General features: G+C 42.7%; 1 protein-coding gene across 1 annotated transcript in view; it reads left to right on the forward strand.

Annotated features, from left to right (window-relative positions):
• SPON1 (spondin 1) overlaps nt 1-15,054 on the forward strand; it is a 311,628-nt gene that overhangs the window by 185,371 nt on the left and 111,203 nt on the right. The window contains exon 6 of the mRNA XM_003919854.4: nt 4,096-4,244. Within this exon, the coding sequence (XP_003919903.2) occupies nt 4,096-4,244 (149 nt within the window). The remainder of the gene's footprint in view (nt 1-4,095; nt 4,245-15,054) is intronic.

Raw genomic sequence — 15,054 nt, forward strand, 5'->3', positions numbered from 1 at the left:
TGATCTTCGACCTCTGATATCCTTTCTTCTGCGTGGTCAATTCGGCTGTTGAAGCTTGTGCATGTTTCGCGAAGTTCTCGTGTTGTCTTTTTCAGCTCCATCAATTCACTTATATTCCTCTCTATGTTGTCCATTCTCATTAGCATTTCATCCAATCTTTTTCCGAGGTTCCTAGTTTCTTTGCATTAGGTTAGGACATGTTCTTTTAGCTCACTGTAGTTTCTTACTATCCACCTTCTGAAGTCTGATTCTGTCATTTCATCACACTCTTTCTCCATCTAGTCTTGTTCCCTTGCTGGTGAGGAGTTGTGATCCCTTTTAGGAGGAGAGGTGTTCTGGTTTCGGGAGTTTTCATCCTTTTTGCGCTGATTTCTTCCCATTTTTGTGTGTTTATCCACCTATTATCTTTGTAGTTACTGTCTTTCAGATTGGGTCTCTGAGTGAGCTTCTAGTCCGTGGATGCTGAAGTTACTTCTTTTTTTTTTTTTTTTTTTTTTTTTTAAGCTTTCTTTCTAACAGTCTGACCCCTCTGCTATAGGACTGCTGAGGTCCACTCCAGGCCCTGCTTGCCTGGGGATCACCTGCAGCAGCTGCAGAACAGTAAGGGTTGCTACCAGTTTCCTCTTCTGCTATCTTTGTTCCAGAAGGATGCTCGCCAACTGTCGGTCCGTTCTCTCCTCTATGAGGTGACTCTTTGGATCTGTGGGGGTCAGGGAGCTACTTGAGGAGACAGTCTATCTTTTATTGGGGCTTAAGTCCTGAGCTGTGAGCTCCGTTGTTCATTCAGAGCTGCTGGGCAGGTATGTTTAGGTCTGCTGCAGCTGAACTCATAAAGCACTTTTTGTTCCCAGGTGCTCTGTCCCGGGGAGTTAGGGCTTTATGAGTTTCCATTGTGCTGCTGCCTTTTTTGTTTTATCTTTCAGGGTGGCCCCACCCAGCTAACAGCCCACCTGGTCACTGTCTGCCTGCAGAGGCTTTGCTGAGCTGCTGTGGGCTCCACGCAGCTGCCATGAGATCTTCCCTGCAGTCCTGTTTATATGGGTGTAGTTAGAACTGCCTCAGGAACGGTGGCCCTGCCTCTGTTATGGCGGACTCTCTCTGTTGTGGCAGGTTGCCTCAGCAACGGCAGCCTGCCTCAATAGTGGTGGAGAGTCTCAGTAATGGCAGACGCCCCTCCCCCACAGAGCCGGACAGTCCTGGGTTCAGCTATGCTTGCTGTGAAACGCTCTACCCAGAGCGTTTTCAATTACTGTTTTTGTTGTCATTGTTGTTGTTGTTGGGGGTGGAGGGTGGGACCAACCGAGCCTGATCACCTGGCTCCCTGACTCAGAGTCTTTTTTTATTTTTTAAGTTGAACGACCCAGGGTTCCAGTCGCTTGTTGAAAAGGCGCCGGGATCTCCCATGCTGCGACTCACTGAGTCGGCTCAAACAGCGGCGCCGAGGCTCCTGGCGTTTTTTTTGCCTAGGAATCTCCTGGCCTGGCTCACTATTTCAGATGAATGGGCAACTCTGCCGTCTCAGGGCTCCGATCGCCAGCTAAGAGGGCTCCCAGACCAGTGGCTTTTGTACGGAGAACCACCGCAACAGGGTGTGGTCAAAGCAGCCGCGCGTGGGTCAAATCAGCCCCGCGGGGGCCAAAACAGCCACACTGGCCAAAACAGTGGCGCTGGTGACCCCTCTGCCTGGGTATCTCCTGGTCTGTGGGCAATAAAAATTCATCTGGAAATGCGGCATCCACTCACCCTCTGCGCTTCCACTGGGAGCTGAAGTCCTGAGCTGTTCTTAGTCAGCCATCTTCCCAGCATTCCTGCTTTTTGTTTTTTAACAGTACATAGGATACTGCCTTAGCCTAGCAGGTGTCAGAAACTCTGCTGAACTAATGCTTGAGTTTAATCACAGTGCATCACATCTGTGCAAGCCTACTCCCAAATATGTCAGGCGCATATACTGCTGCCTTCCCATTTGATTGTTTGGATGAAATGCTTCTGGGAACACATACTGAGCACTAGCATCACGCTAGACACAGCACTAGGCATTGGGGATACAAGGCTGAAGGCAGGCTCCCTCAAGAAACATTCAGCTTAATGAGATAACAGACTGTAACAGCAGTAATAAATGTGATTTCTGCTATGGCAAGACAGAAGACAAAAGCTTAGGTTGGCCTGTACTGGTCTTGAGGAACTTCTGAGTAATTTATAAAGGAGGAATGAGAGTTGGCTAAGCCAAGGAAGAGGAGAGTGCAGAGCAGAGAGCATATGATAATTCTGCACTAAGGTGCAGAATTGCAGGCAGGACAGGGCTGCAACAAGGAGTATTTTGGTGGAGAAGGACAAAAAGAGCAAGAGATTCTGAAGCTGATCATCCTGTGTCTATGTCATGAACCTAAGCCTATTACTGGCTACCAGCCATTAGCCCTTCACAAGCATACTTTGGCTTGGATGACTGACAGCTACAACATTTTCTTCACCCAAGAAATGAGGTAGAGAAACAGCTGGCAGCATCTTTATCTGTCTACTCTAGGAATGTGAGAGATGAGGGATAAACATGGGGTCTGCATTTTCCCAGTGTGTAGGAAATAATGAACAAGCAATTGGGCAGACACACATGGTGATGTCCTCTGCCTGGGGTGAGCCATGGCTGCGCTCCACAGGCCAGGAAGATGCAGTCTGGCTTTACACCTGTGTTCTTGATGTGCTCCTGGAGCAGAGGGCCATGGGGAAGCAATGTGAGGCATAGTCAGCACTAGGCTCTGCTCAGAATCACTTTCTTAGGTGGTGGGTGAAGAATTCTGCCGACTCTGGGCCACAGGGTAGGAAACTGAAAATGTCAGTTGAGTTCACCCAGCTCAAGTTTTCCTCTTTCTCTGCCTGAAAATGTTCTTTAACTTAAGACTTTGTAAAACCCACCAAAGAATGGCTGAGAATTGAGCCAACCCTGTGATGAATTAATTATATGTAACTTAGTCAATAATAAATTTATACACATCTATATTCAGCACATGCAAAAACAAATCCAGTAGGGTTCTGTTGCTGACTATCAGTTCCTTCTTCCTCCTTTCCTTGGGACTTAAATAAATCCTCAGGTCAGGTTCTGTCCCAGTCCAGACTGTTTTCCCATGCTGTGTGTTGTGCATTAATTCCCTCCTTCTTTCCACTGCAGTCACCATCCCACATGATCTTCACCAAACCACTGTGCACTGGTCACTTCCACATATTCAAACTGTATCCCATCCTTTAAATATAGCTAACCTGCCTGCCCCTTATACTGAAATGTACATAAAAGTCAGCTGAAGTGAACCATGTTTACTCCTAAGGTTTGTCCCCACACATTCCTTTATCTTTTGCTCCTTGCTTATCTCTCCAGCTCTCTACTCCAACTGTGCTTCCTCTAATGCATTCTTCACACTGCTGTCTGGATGATTTATCTAAAATTCAAATGCAATTATATTACTCCCCTGCCAGAACCCTTCAGTGGTTTTCAGATCCTTTCAAATGACATCCAAACTCCCGAAGCATTTAGAGCAAGGCCATTCATGAACAAGCTTCTTCCTGCCTCCCTGGCATCATCTCCTAACTTTCCCCTTGACAGTTTGTGACACAGCAATGCTGAATTACTTATGACTCTCTAAACACACAATACTATTTAATGTTTCTGAGTCTGGCCTACAACTATACCACCCTGAATGCACCCAATCTTGTCGGATCTTGGAAGCTAAGCAGGATCAGGCCTGGTTAGCACTTGAATGGGAGTCTTCCAGAACAGTCCTTTCTACTCCATTTTGCCTTACAAATATGATTAGCCTTTAACATTCTCTCAACTATCCCCTTCTCTGAGACCTTCCTAGACAGAAGGCATCTCTGGGCTGCTTCTGTGTCTTGTTCAACATCTGCTGTTGACCTGTCCGTACATTCCCAAGACGTATTTGCTTATAGGAACTCTGTCTTATCACTGAATAGCTCAGGGCCTAAGACAGAATAGGTGCTTACTCAGTGCTTTTCGAATCATTGTCCAATTACGCATCCTCCCAATCATTTAATGGACTCATGTTTCAGCCACAGCCACACTGATAACTTCATCCTCATTGGCTTTCCCAGGTCGGGCCAATCACTGGTCTGCAATCATCGGAGGATCCCACTCCAAGAATTATGTACTATGGGAATATGGAGGATATGCCAGTGAAGGCGTCAAACAAGTTGCAGAATTAGGCTCACCCGTGAAAATGGAGGAAGAAATTCGTCAACAGGTAAGACAAAAAAAAATCACAGAATGACCAAATAACAGAAATGCAGTCAAAGCACTCCTTAGATGTCTTTCCCAGGGGCTTGAAATTTGCGATACATGTGCTGGAAGAAAATCTGTTTGCTGAACTTGGGGTTTTTATGTTAAGCAGAGGGCAGAGGCACAAATATCCATTTTGTTGTCTTAGATTGTCCCTGACTACATTCCTGTTTTCTTCAGCCTGTGCTAAATACTGCTGCCGTGGCCACATTGTTGGGATGCCCTGTCTCTAGTCTCCTGAGAGTCAAAGCCATGAATTAAGGTTTTCTTACTGTGATCTTTGAGAGGGTCAGAGGAATAATAGTCAAACTGTCTCAGCCAAATCCCCAAAATAAGCGTTTGTGTATTTGTGATTTTCGCAACTATGTCCTGAGGTACTTGATAAATTAATTGTTCGTTCATCATAATCATGATGGACTGAGGCATCTTCTGTGTCCCATGTTATGTGGGCCCAGGAGCCGTCCCATTATCTAGGCCCCACTGACATCTCTGTGAGATAAGAGAGAAAAAGTCCATAATTATTGTCAATTCAATTAGCTGGCAATGCCATCGTCCTTCATCAAAAACCTGATCATCAGGTTGACACCAGAGAGAGGCTAATGAGAGAAACTTGTAAGGAAGAGCCACAATTTTTCAGTGGTTGTTTGCTGCGAGATGTGACCATGTAGCTTTAGCCATCACTACCCACAAAAGCCCATCCAGCCCGAGAGAGCACCATGGCAGCATGTCCCACTGCTCACCAAGTGCTCTGGAGGAAGTAAGGAAAGAGCAAACCATGTGTGGGTTGTGATCATTTCACAACACAGTCACCGAGAGGCTGTTGCCCTCCCGGTTCTCCTGTCCCATAGTTCCCAAGACAATGCAGGAGGCTCCAGAAACACCAGGGACCCCATCTCCCAGTGTGCACATGCCCAGAGGCCTGAGCAGTACAGCAGGGCGAGCACAGCTGAGGCCTGCAGTGCTCCCTTGGAAGTCTACTGTCTGGACTCCAAGCTGCTCACAAACCCTAAATCAGATGCAACAAAGGTCACTCTGACTTCTGCTATAAATCCTCTGAGGAATCCGTTTGGACTAAAGTCAAAAAATGCCCCAGAATGAGCTTATGTTTCTTATTAACTTAATTTAACGTCTTTCTTCCTTTCTTGGAAAAAAGGGTATTTGACCAGATGTTTTAAGAGTGCATGCTATTCATCCAAGATGAGCTATCTAACTATGCTCTGTTTCTCTGACTCTATCTGCCATGCTTCATAATTGGCGTCACTCCTTCAGGCTATGGCAGAATCATGGAGGGATCCATATTGGTGCTAGTCTGTCTGGCCTATCATGGGGAACCCTTGCCTGGGATCCTAGCAGTCCACATTCTCAGTTCTCAAGTATGAAATTATGCCTCCCTGGTTTGTCAAGCTCCATGGTGGGGAATCTTGAAAACCCTTTGTTACAAGTAGTAGTTAAAATACTAAAGTTTGCCAGTTAATTACATGAGGGTTAAGGGTATCTTCATAATAATACCAGTCTCACTTGTTGGCTTTCTTGAGAGGTTTCTGGAAAGGAAAGAAGCCTGCAGGAATCGTACAAAACTGGCACTATATCGTGCTGGTGAACATTATCTGATGTGTTATAGGGATAACAAGATTGAAAACTCATGGATGGGAACCCACCACCACCACCACTGCCAGTCTTAGAATGTCCCTCTTAGGAAAAAGTCCTTTGGTATGCTCCTAATCAGCATGCCTGTGATTTGCTTGTATTACCACACAGGCAACGTCTGTCTGCCTATCCCAGCTGTCTAGGGTTTCAGACTTTCAGTCATAATAATAAGTTTAATTATGGGTGCCGCACATGGGAATGAGCATATCTCAGTGCCTATCACCACCTTTGAGGCCCCCGGGTGCTGGATATCTACTTATAGCCCCCTTCATATCTTGTCTGAGAAGATTCTATTATTATCCCAGTTTTACAGATAAGGAAACCAAAGCATCATCAACAGTAGAGAATACCAGGACGTTTAAACCCAAGCATGTCTGGCTCCAAAACCCAGACAGTACCAGATGTATCATCTGCTCAGTGTAAACAAGGGGCCCCTTGTTCAAAACTTATTGAGAATCTCAAGATGGCAATACTGTGAATTTCACAACATGGGGTCCTGTGAGATGGCACAAGTCATCTGCCCATGAAGCCAGGCCTACCTGTACACTTTCCCTGTCCCACACAGCTGCCCCACGGAGAAATTTCTCTCGCCAACCTCTGAATCTGGACTCTGCTAGCAGTGCCTCAAGTTTCCCAGCTCCTGCGAAAATCAGTTGGATAGGGCGATTTCAGGGTTCCAAAGAATTCATCGTTCTAACTATGGTTCCCCACAAGCACACAATTGATTATATTTTTCTGTAGGTCAGGTAAAAAACAACATTAAAAGAGGCAAGAATGTGAATCCTCCTAGAATATAAAAATGTCCTCTGAATAACCAGAAACTTGTTTGAAAACATCTACAAACCAACACAGTGTTCTCAGCACTTAATACTTTATATCCTACCAATGACTCTGTGAAAGAACCTGGGCCAGCCATGATGAAAATAAAAAGCCCTCTTTTCTCAAGAAAGACATTTATATGCTTACCAGCATTCCCTTATTATAAACTTACTGCTCACTGCAAGTTTCAAGGGCATTAAAAATCACAATAGACATTGTTGGAGGTAAATTTTATGCTAATAGCTCTCAAACACAAATGAACAAAAATACTAATCCCATTAGTAGTGGAAAGTTATAATAACACTGTTGAGTATAAATTTTAACATTATATAACTGCAAAATACCAAGAAAATTAATGAAAAATCACAGCAGAATTATTAGCAGTAGTGTTGCTAGTGGCTGGGGATGGGTAAGGGCACAATGTTCTCGCCTTCATGGGAGGACAAAAGCAAATGTGTCCTGGTGGACGAGGGGGACTGGGAATTGGAAATACTGAGCTATGGCTAGCAGCAGGTCACAAATGGGTAATCCAAGGCAGGCAGAGGCTGTAGGAAATGGTAGATCACACTTGTAGGTTGGAGTGGGAGTGGAAAGTGAGCTTATGAATACTCATTATGAAAACATTTCATTCCACTAAGACCATTTCTACTTCAGTAAGCCCATAATTCTGGCATGTTTACTAAGTGTCTGGTTCTCTGCTGGGTGCTGGCCCAAAGATGATCCCCCTTTCACTCAGTTATTCAGGCTAGAATCCTTGATCCCTTGCACCCAATTCTCTTTTAAATTCATCCAGTTCAATCTGCCCTCATCACCACCTCCCTCCGTTTATCTCTTCCTTAAATTGCTGCACTAGCCTCCTGATGCTCCTACCTCTGATCCTCCTCCTACTGCCCATACTGCCCCAGGGCTATGTTTATAAAAAGCAAATCAGATCATGCCACTCCCCTACTTAAAATGTTTAATGGTTTCTCCTTAACCCTAAGACAAAATCCAAATTCCTTATCATCGCCTAAAAACCCTCCATGTCCTGGCCTTGTGTTACCTCTCCAATTTTATTTCTTGCTGCAACTCTTAAGTTTTAGGCATACAGAACCTCTTTCAGTCCGCACAAAAGGGCCATGGCATTCTTGCATCTGGACCTTCTCTCAGCCAGGACATCTTCCAGCAGCCTTCTAACTAGTGAACTCCTATTCATCCCTCAGGACTCAGCTTAGATGTTGCTTCTTCCAGGAGGCCTTCCCAGATTCTGTACTTCCCTGATCCTTGTCAGGTGCTCCCAGCACTTTGCTTCTCCTATTGTTAGCATCATCACACTTACATATTTGTTTGATGTCTCTCCCTCACTAAACAACAAGGTTTAAAGCTGCCCTTCCCACTATTATATCCCCTAAGCTTGACATAGTATTGGATGCTTCATAAATGTTGCTTGCATATATAGTTTGTTTATTTAATAACTTTATAAATATTCGTTGAACTTATTAATTTATTAATTCAATAATTTTACTGAACACCTACTATGTGCTATGCTTTGGAGATGCAGCAGTGATCAAGAAAACTCCTTCCCTTCGTAAGCCTACATCCTAACAGTGGAGAAAAGGAAAACATGAAAAATATATATATTTAAGTGAAAAGAAACCAACCAGGGTGGTGGTGACATAAAGAGGATTAGGAGTAGGGAGGGACTTGTTTTAGATACAGTGGTCAGGAAGGTCACCGTAACAAGTGACCATGAATGGTTCTTGCATAAAACTCTGAGCTTTGAAGAGCCACCCGTTTATTAAAAACGCATTAGAAAAATCACTCCAGCTTTTATATTTCTCTGGATTCAAGGCTCCCCTGACCATAAAAGGTCAGGTAATGGTGGACCCTAATTATAGGAATTGATTATTTCACCTTCAGGAGGCCTTGCTTTGGAGGATGTCTTGAACCAGCCCACAGGATTATCACGTCACCTGTGGCATGAGAAACAATACACAAGCAAATGTTCTTTTTCTTTAAAGTTGAAACAGTTTGTATGGTTCTGGGAACTGGAAGAAAAGGTTTGAGAATTTTCTTTTCTCATCTCCTTTAAATCATTGGAGATTACATATGTCTACTAAACTATTGTTTTTTCTGTTTTTTGATTATCTAAATTTTCAGTCACTTTTCTTTAATAAAAACCATGGCCTGATTTCAAGTGTTTTCTGTGAATCACGAGATGCTGCCTCATCTGGTTTGAAAAAACCACACCCACATACCCCACCAGCTTTTATTTATAATTATAAAGCTCCAGTGATCTTCCATGCTTATGAGAAGTAGTGACGTATAATGTCTAAAAAGCATTGCCTCAGAATCAAGATTTCCTGAGTTCAAATCCTGACTCCATCCCCTGCTTACTGTGTGACTTTGGACAAGTTACTTAACCCCTCTAAGCCTTGCTTCCCTCTTCTATGAAATGAAAACGGCAATTGTGCCAACCTCATAGAGTCATTATGAGGACTAAGTGAGCTGATAAGTGTGAAGTGCTTGGAGCAGAGCCTTCCCTTAGAAAGAGCTTGCTGGATGTTAGCTGTCATTACCATGTTTTCATTCTTCAGCCTCTGTTTCCTTATCAGTAAAATGAGGAGTTTGTCCTAAATCCTTGGAGCCCCTGCAGGACTAGAAAATTTAATGTTTCAAGTTTAAGTCATTTCTCAGCATGAAAGGGCCCGGAGGATGAGGCCACAACTCCTTTACCATCTACTTCAACTACTTCACCATCCCCAGGCTCTGCCCAGCCTGCCCCTCCTATCCCCATTCAGCAGTGTCATCTCCCAATTGGCCCTAACATTCTTTCCCAAAGTTGATCATAAGCAAGTAAGGATAAGAACCAAACCTTCGAATATTAAAAGAGCTACAGTAAAACTCCACGCTCATTCCCAACTCCCTGCTTTGCGCACGCTCCCTCCCTTCCTTGAAACAGCCTCCATCAGGATGCTTGCAGGAGCTAGTTCAGTGCCACCTCCAGAACAGCCCTAGAGGCAGCCATAGAGCAGATCTTCCCGAATGTAGCAGGATACAAGCTAAGGGGCAGAAATGTGGCTCCCAACCTAAGAGGTGGTTTGGTCAAGTCTTGTTCAATTGTAGCAGGAACCCGCTGAAACTAACTCAAGAGCAAAGGAAACTTAATTGTAGAAAGAAAGTAGGACACATGTGAACACAAGTTTGTGCAGAGTACAAAAAGCCTCATGAGAGCTGGAAATAAAAGGCATCCGGATGAGACGAGCACTATCTCTCTTCTTCCGCCACACTGCCCCAGTGTCAGGTGGTCTTTTCCATGCCCTTTCATATGAAACTCTCCCCGGCCATTTCTCAACAGAGCTGTTGCTTCTGCTTACTTGCGTTGCACATGGCCCCAAATGGTACCGTAGGATCTTCCTCCTTGGCTTTTCACAGCTAGCTGAGCAGTTTTGGCGACTTTTAGTTGAAGTACCAGGAAGACAGGCTGATCACTGGATAGACTGGTGCCACCTGCATCAGATCTACCTTTACTCCAATCCAGTGGCCACCCCTATGTAAAGAACCACCTGGCCTGTTATTGTATCCAGGGGCTGTGGGCAGGGAAGTTTATACTGAAAAGAAAACTGAAGGCCTGGCCACAGTGGCTCATGCCTGTAATCCCAGTATTTGGGAGGCTGAGGTGGGCAGATCGCTTGAGCTCAGGAGTTCAAGATCAGCCTGGGCAACATAGCGAGACCCCGTCTCTACAAGAAATACCAAAAATTAGCCAGGAATGGGGGCATATGCCTGTAATCTCAGCAGCTGGGGGGACTAAGGTGAAAGGATTGCTTGGCCCGGGAGGCAGAGGTTGCAGTGAGCCATGATCACAACACTGCACTCCAGCCTGTGCAACAGAGTCAGACCCTGTTTCAAAAAAAAAAAAGGCAGGGGAAACTGAAGGTAGAAGATAAATTTCTATTTCAGGGCAGCAGTAGATGGGCAAGAGTTAGACTGAGTTACAGAGCCCCAGCCAAAGGACAGGAGCTCGGGGCAGGATTTCAGTCCTATAGAAGGGAGGGGCACTGAACAGATAAGAGGTTTAGGAGCACTAAGGAAAGAAGCGGGAAGATCAGTAGGAACCCAGGATTCAGAGCACAAACTGAATGACAAGATGCTGGGTCTAGAGTTTGGTTTAGCAACTGAGGTGGAATCAAGGGGCATCACTAGGCCTAAATATGAGAATATGGAAAGGCAGGGATCAGAGAAAGGGTACGGGGACCCAAAGCACTGTTAAGGCCATTATTTACCCTTGTCACCTGCCACCTTGCATTGTTACTTAAGAACCATGAAAACAGTAGAAAACCTGTGCTTCTTAAGTCTCAAGGTAACCTACTCTCTACCTTGAGTAGGTCACCTAAGCTTACTGAGCCTTAGATTCTACATCTGAAAAACAATAATGAGAATATGAATTACCTCTGTTGGCTATGAAGTAATACAGGTACAAAGCTTGGCTTGGAGTATGAGCCCATTATTCCTCTGATTATTGGGACAAAAAAAAATAAATTGGAAGGACTTAGAATCCTTTTTTCCTCCCACCTTCTAAGAGGGTGCTTTGGTTTTATTTGGTGGGAACACAATGGAAAGAAGACATAAATTGTGCCAGGTAGAATCTACTAGAGAATAAAGACCAGGGAAAAGGAGAAAGAAGGCTCCAAAGCAGACTTTTAGGCCGGGTGTGGTGGCTCACGTCTGTAATCCCAGCACTTTAGGAGGCCAAGGTGGGCATATCACTTGAGGTCAGGAGTTCAAGATCAACATGGCCAACATGGTGAGACCCTGTCTCTACTAATATAAAAATTAGCCAGGCATGGTAGTGCATGCCTATAATCCTAGCTACTCAGGAGGCTGAGACAGGAGAATCTCTTGAACCTGGGAGGCAGAGGTCACAGTGAGTCGAGATTGTGCCACTGCACTGTAGCCTGAATGACAGAGCGAGACTCCATCTCAAAATAAAATAAAATAATTAAAAAATAAAAACCCAAAGAAGACTTTGAGTAAATTTGATTTCTAAAAGAGGAAACCTCAAAAGAGAATCTTTAGCAGTATTGCTTTTCAGAATATTGTGTGATGTCATTTTCCCTTTGCTGCCTTCTCAAGAAACCTTCAGTAAAGACCTCTAATACTTTTCAAAGCTTCTTGGAGTCAGATTGAGTCTATTTTTTCAGGTGTGTCATCCTGCTACAAATGGCCCCCAGGGCCAAACCTTATTTGGGTTACACTGATGACACGCACCTCCTTTGTTCTCCCCCACCTTATTCAAGGCTTAATTCCATGTAGTATGGGTAAGTGGGCACTTTAGATTGACAGAAATAAAATGACGCTTACAGTGGTGATAGGAAAAGGAGTTAAATATTCTCAGGCACAAACACTTGTTACAGAAATTAAAACATTGTTTGAAAGGTATGATTTGAGTCATATGAAACCTCTTGTTTGCTTTCAGTTGAGTCTTCAAACAAATTCACATCACAGTAGGACAGTCTGCCAGAGTGATTTAGTGATGTCTTTTCTTTAATAAAACTGGTGCAGGCTGTTTGCTGGAAGGGTGTAGAGCTGGCCTCATAGCATTAATTCGCAACTTGTGCCGTTTTATGATACAGCGTCATGATCCCTGGGAATTTTTCTGAGAATCTCTGTGTGAGAGAAATGTGGGATAGTCTTACTCAAGACTTACAGATTATTCGACTCACTAAAAAAATTATTTTTACAGTAACTGAGCCAAAATATTACAAATAGAAGGCAAATTTAAGTGAGGGATCATTAATATGTAACCTTAAGATTTAAAAGACAATTTAGCAGTATCTATCAAAATTATACATTTTCTTTTTTCTATTTTAATAAAAGAAAACGTGTAATAATTACCATCAGAACCATTTTTAAGTGCACAGTTCGTTAGTGTTAGGTATATTCACATTGTTGTGTATATATTTTCTTTATACCTCAACATAATAAAATATATATCTAGGAATATGCCTTTCTGAAATAGTCTTGCACAAAGGTATATGAGGAAGAATATTCATTACAATAGTTTTTTAACTAAGAGATGGAACAAGCAAATTTTTATCACTAGGTGATGTATTAGAAACTCTGGATGCATTTAACGGGTTAAATACCATGCAGCTATTAAAAAAGAATAAGGCAGATTTGTGTGTACTGATACAGAATGCTCCCTGGTGTATATAGTTAGATGAGAAAAAAGCAGAACAGTGTGTATAGCTTGATACCATATGTGAAAAAGGCAGGTTAGAGTGAAATAATTATATGCACGTATATGATTGTATGTGCATAGAATATCTCTATGAATACACACCAGAAAATCTTTTCCTTTAGAGCACACAGGGAGAGTAAGGGGCAGAACTGAAAGGTTCATTCACATTTTGTCATATGGCTTCTTGTACTGCTTGAATTTTACCATGAACACAAATTACTGTACCTTTTTAAAAGAATAATATTTAAGTGAACAATGAACATTTTGATAAGAAACCAAATATTTCCCTTAAAAAAAAAACTCCATAACTCAAAAGAAGACATTTATGTAGCCAACAAACATGTGAAAAAAAGCTCATCATCACTGGTCATTAGAGAAATGCAAATCAAAACCACATTGAGGTACCATCTCATGCCATTTAGAATGGTGATCATTAAAAAAAAAAATCAGGAGACAACAGATGCTGGAGAGGACATGGAGAAATAAGAAGACTTTTACACTGTTGGTGGGAGTGTAAATTAGTTCAACCATTGTGGAAGACGGTGTGACGATTCCTCAAAGATCTAGAACTAGAAATAACATTTGACCCAGCAATCCCATTACCAGGTATATACCCAAAGGATTATAAAACATTCAGTTATAAAGACACATGCACACATATGTTTATTGTGGCACTGTTTACAATAGCAAAGGCTTGGAACCAACCCAAATGCCCATCAATGATAGACTGAATCCAGAAAACATAGCACATACACACTACGGAATATTATGCAGCCATAAAAAAGGATGAGTTCATGTCCTTTGCAGGGACATGGATAAAGCTAGAAACCATCATTCTCAGCAAATTGATACAAGAACAGAAAAACAAACACTGTATGTTCTCACTCATAAGTGGGTGTTGAACAATGAGAATACATGGACACAGGCAGGGGAACATCACACACCAGGGCCTGTCACAGGTTGGGAGGCTAGGGGAGGGAAAGCAAGGAGTGGGAGGATTCGGGAGGAATAACATTAGGAGAAATACCCTAATGTAGATGACAGGGGGATCGATGCAGCAAATCACCATAGCACGTGTATACCTATGTAACAAACCTGCCCGATCTGCACTGTACCCTAGAACTTAAAGTATAATTTTTAAAAAAAGAAAAAAATTACTCAATAACTTAATCTGTAAATTTAATGTGCTCCCCCAAAATCTCAGACAATTTTTAAAAATTATACAGGCTGATTCTATAGAAATGGAAAACTAAGCAATCAACAATAGTCAGAAAATGAGAAATAATAATAATGAAGGTGAGACTGGCTAAACCAGATATAAAAACATTTTATAAAACTAACTAAATCTGTGTGAAGCTAGAGAGTGAATATACATATCAATAGAATCTAATAGTCCAGAAATAGACACAAATTCATTTCTGTTAAGTATATGAAAAAAGTCTAATTTCATATCAACTGGAAAAACACTAGATGCTTTAATAAGTTGTAATGGCACAACTAGAATCTATCCAGAAAAAATATTTTTCTCAATACCCCAATCCTGGAACTAATACAAGCTTCAAATAGATCACAAATTTAAATATTTTTAAATGAAGACATAAAAACATTAGAAGAAGTCAGACACAGTAGGTCATGCCTGTAATCTCAGCACTTTGGGAAGCCAAGGTGGGCGGATCACCTGAGGACAGGAGTTTGAGACCAGCCTGACCAACACAGTGAAACCCCATCTCTAGTAAAAATACAAAATTAGCCGGGCATGGTGGCGCGTGCCTGTAATCCCAGCTACTCAGGAGGCTGAGGCAAGAGAATCACCTGAACCCAGGAGGTGGAGGTTGCAGTGAGCCAAGATCACACCATTGCACTCCAGCCTGGGCAACAAGACTGAAACTCTGCCTCAAAAAAGTAAAAAAATAAAAAGAAGAGAACATGAAAGAACCATTTTTATAATCTAGAACAAAGTTTCTTCCAAGCACATCACAAAACCCAGAGATCATAAAAGGTTAATGACGTAAACTAAAAAAAAATTTTTTTTTTAGATGGAGTCTCACTGTGTAGCCCAGGCTGGAGTGCAGTGGTGTGATCTTGG

The sequence above is a fragment of the Saimiri boliviensis genome, chromosome 6 (genome assembly GCF_048565385.1).
Source record: "Saimiri boliviensis isolate mSaiBol1 chromosome 6, mSaiBol1.pri, whole genome shotgun sequence".
Taxonomy (NCBI): domain Eukaryota; kingdom Metazoa; phylum Chordata; class Mammalia; order Primates; family Cebidae; genus Saimiri; species Saimiri boliviensis.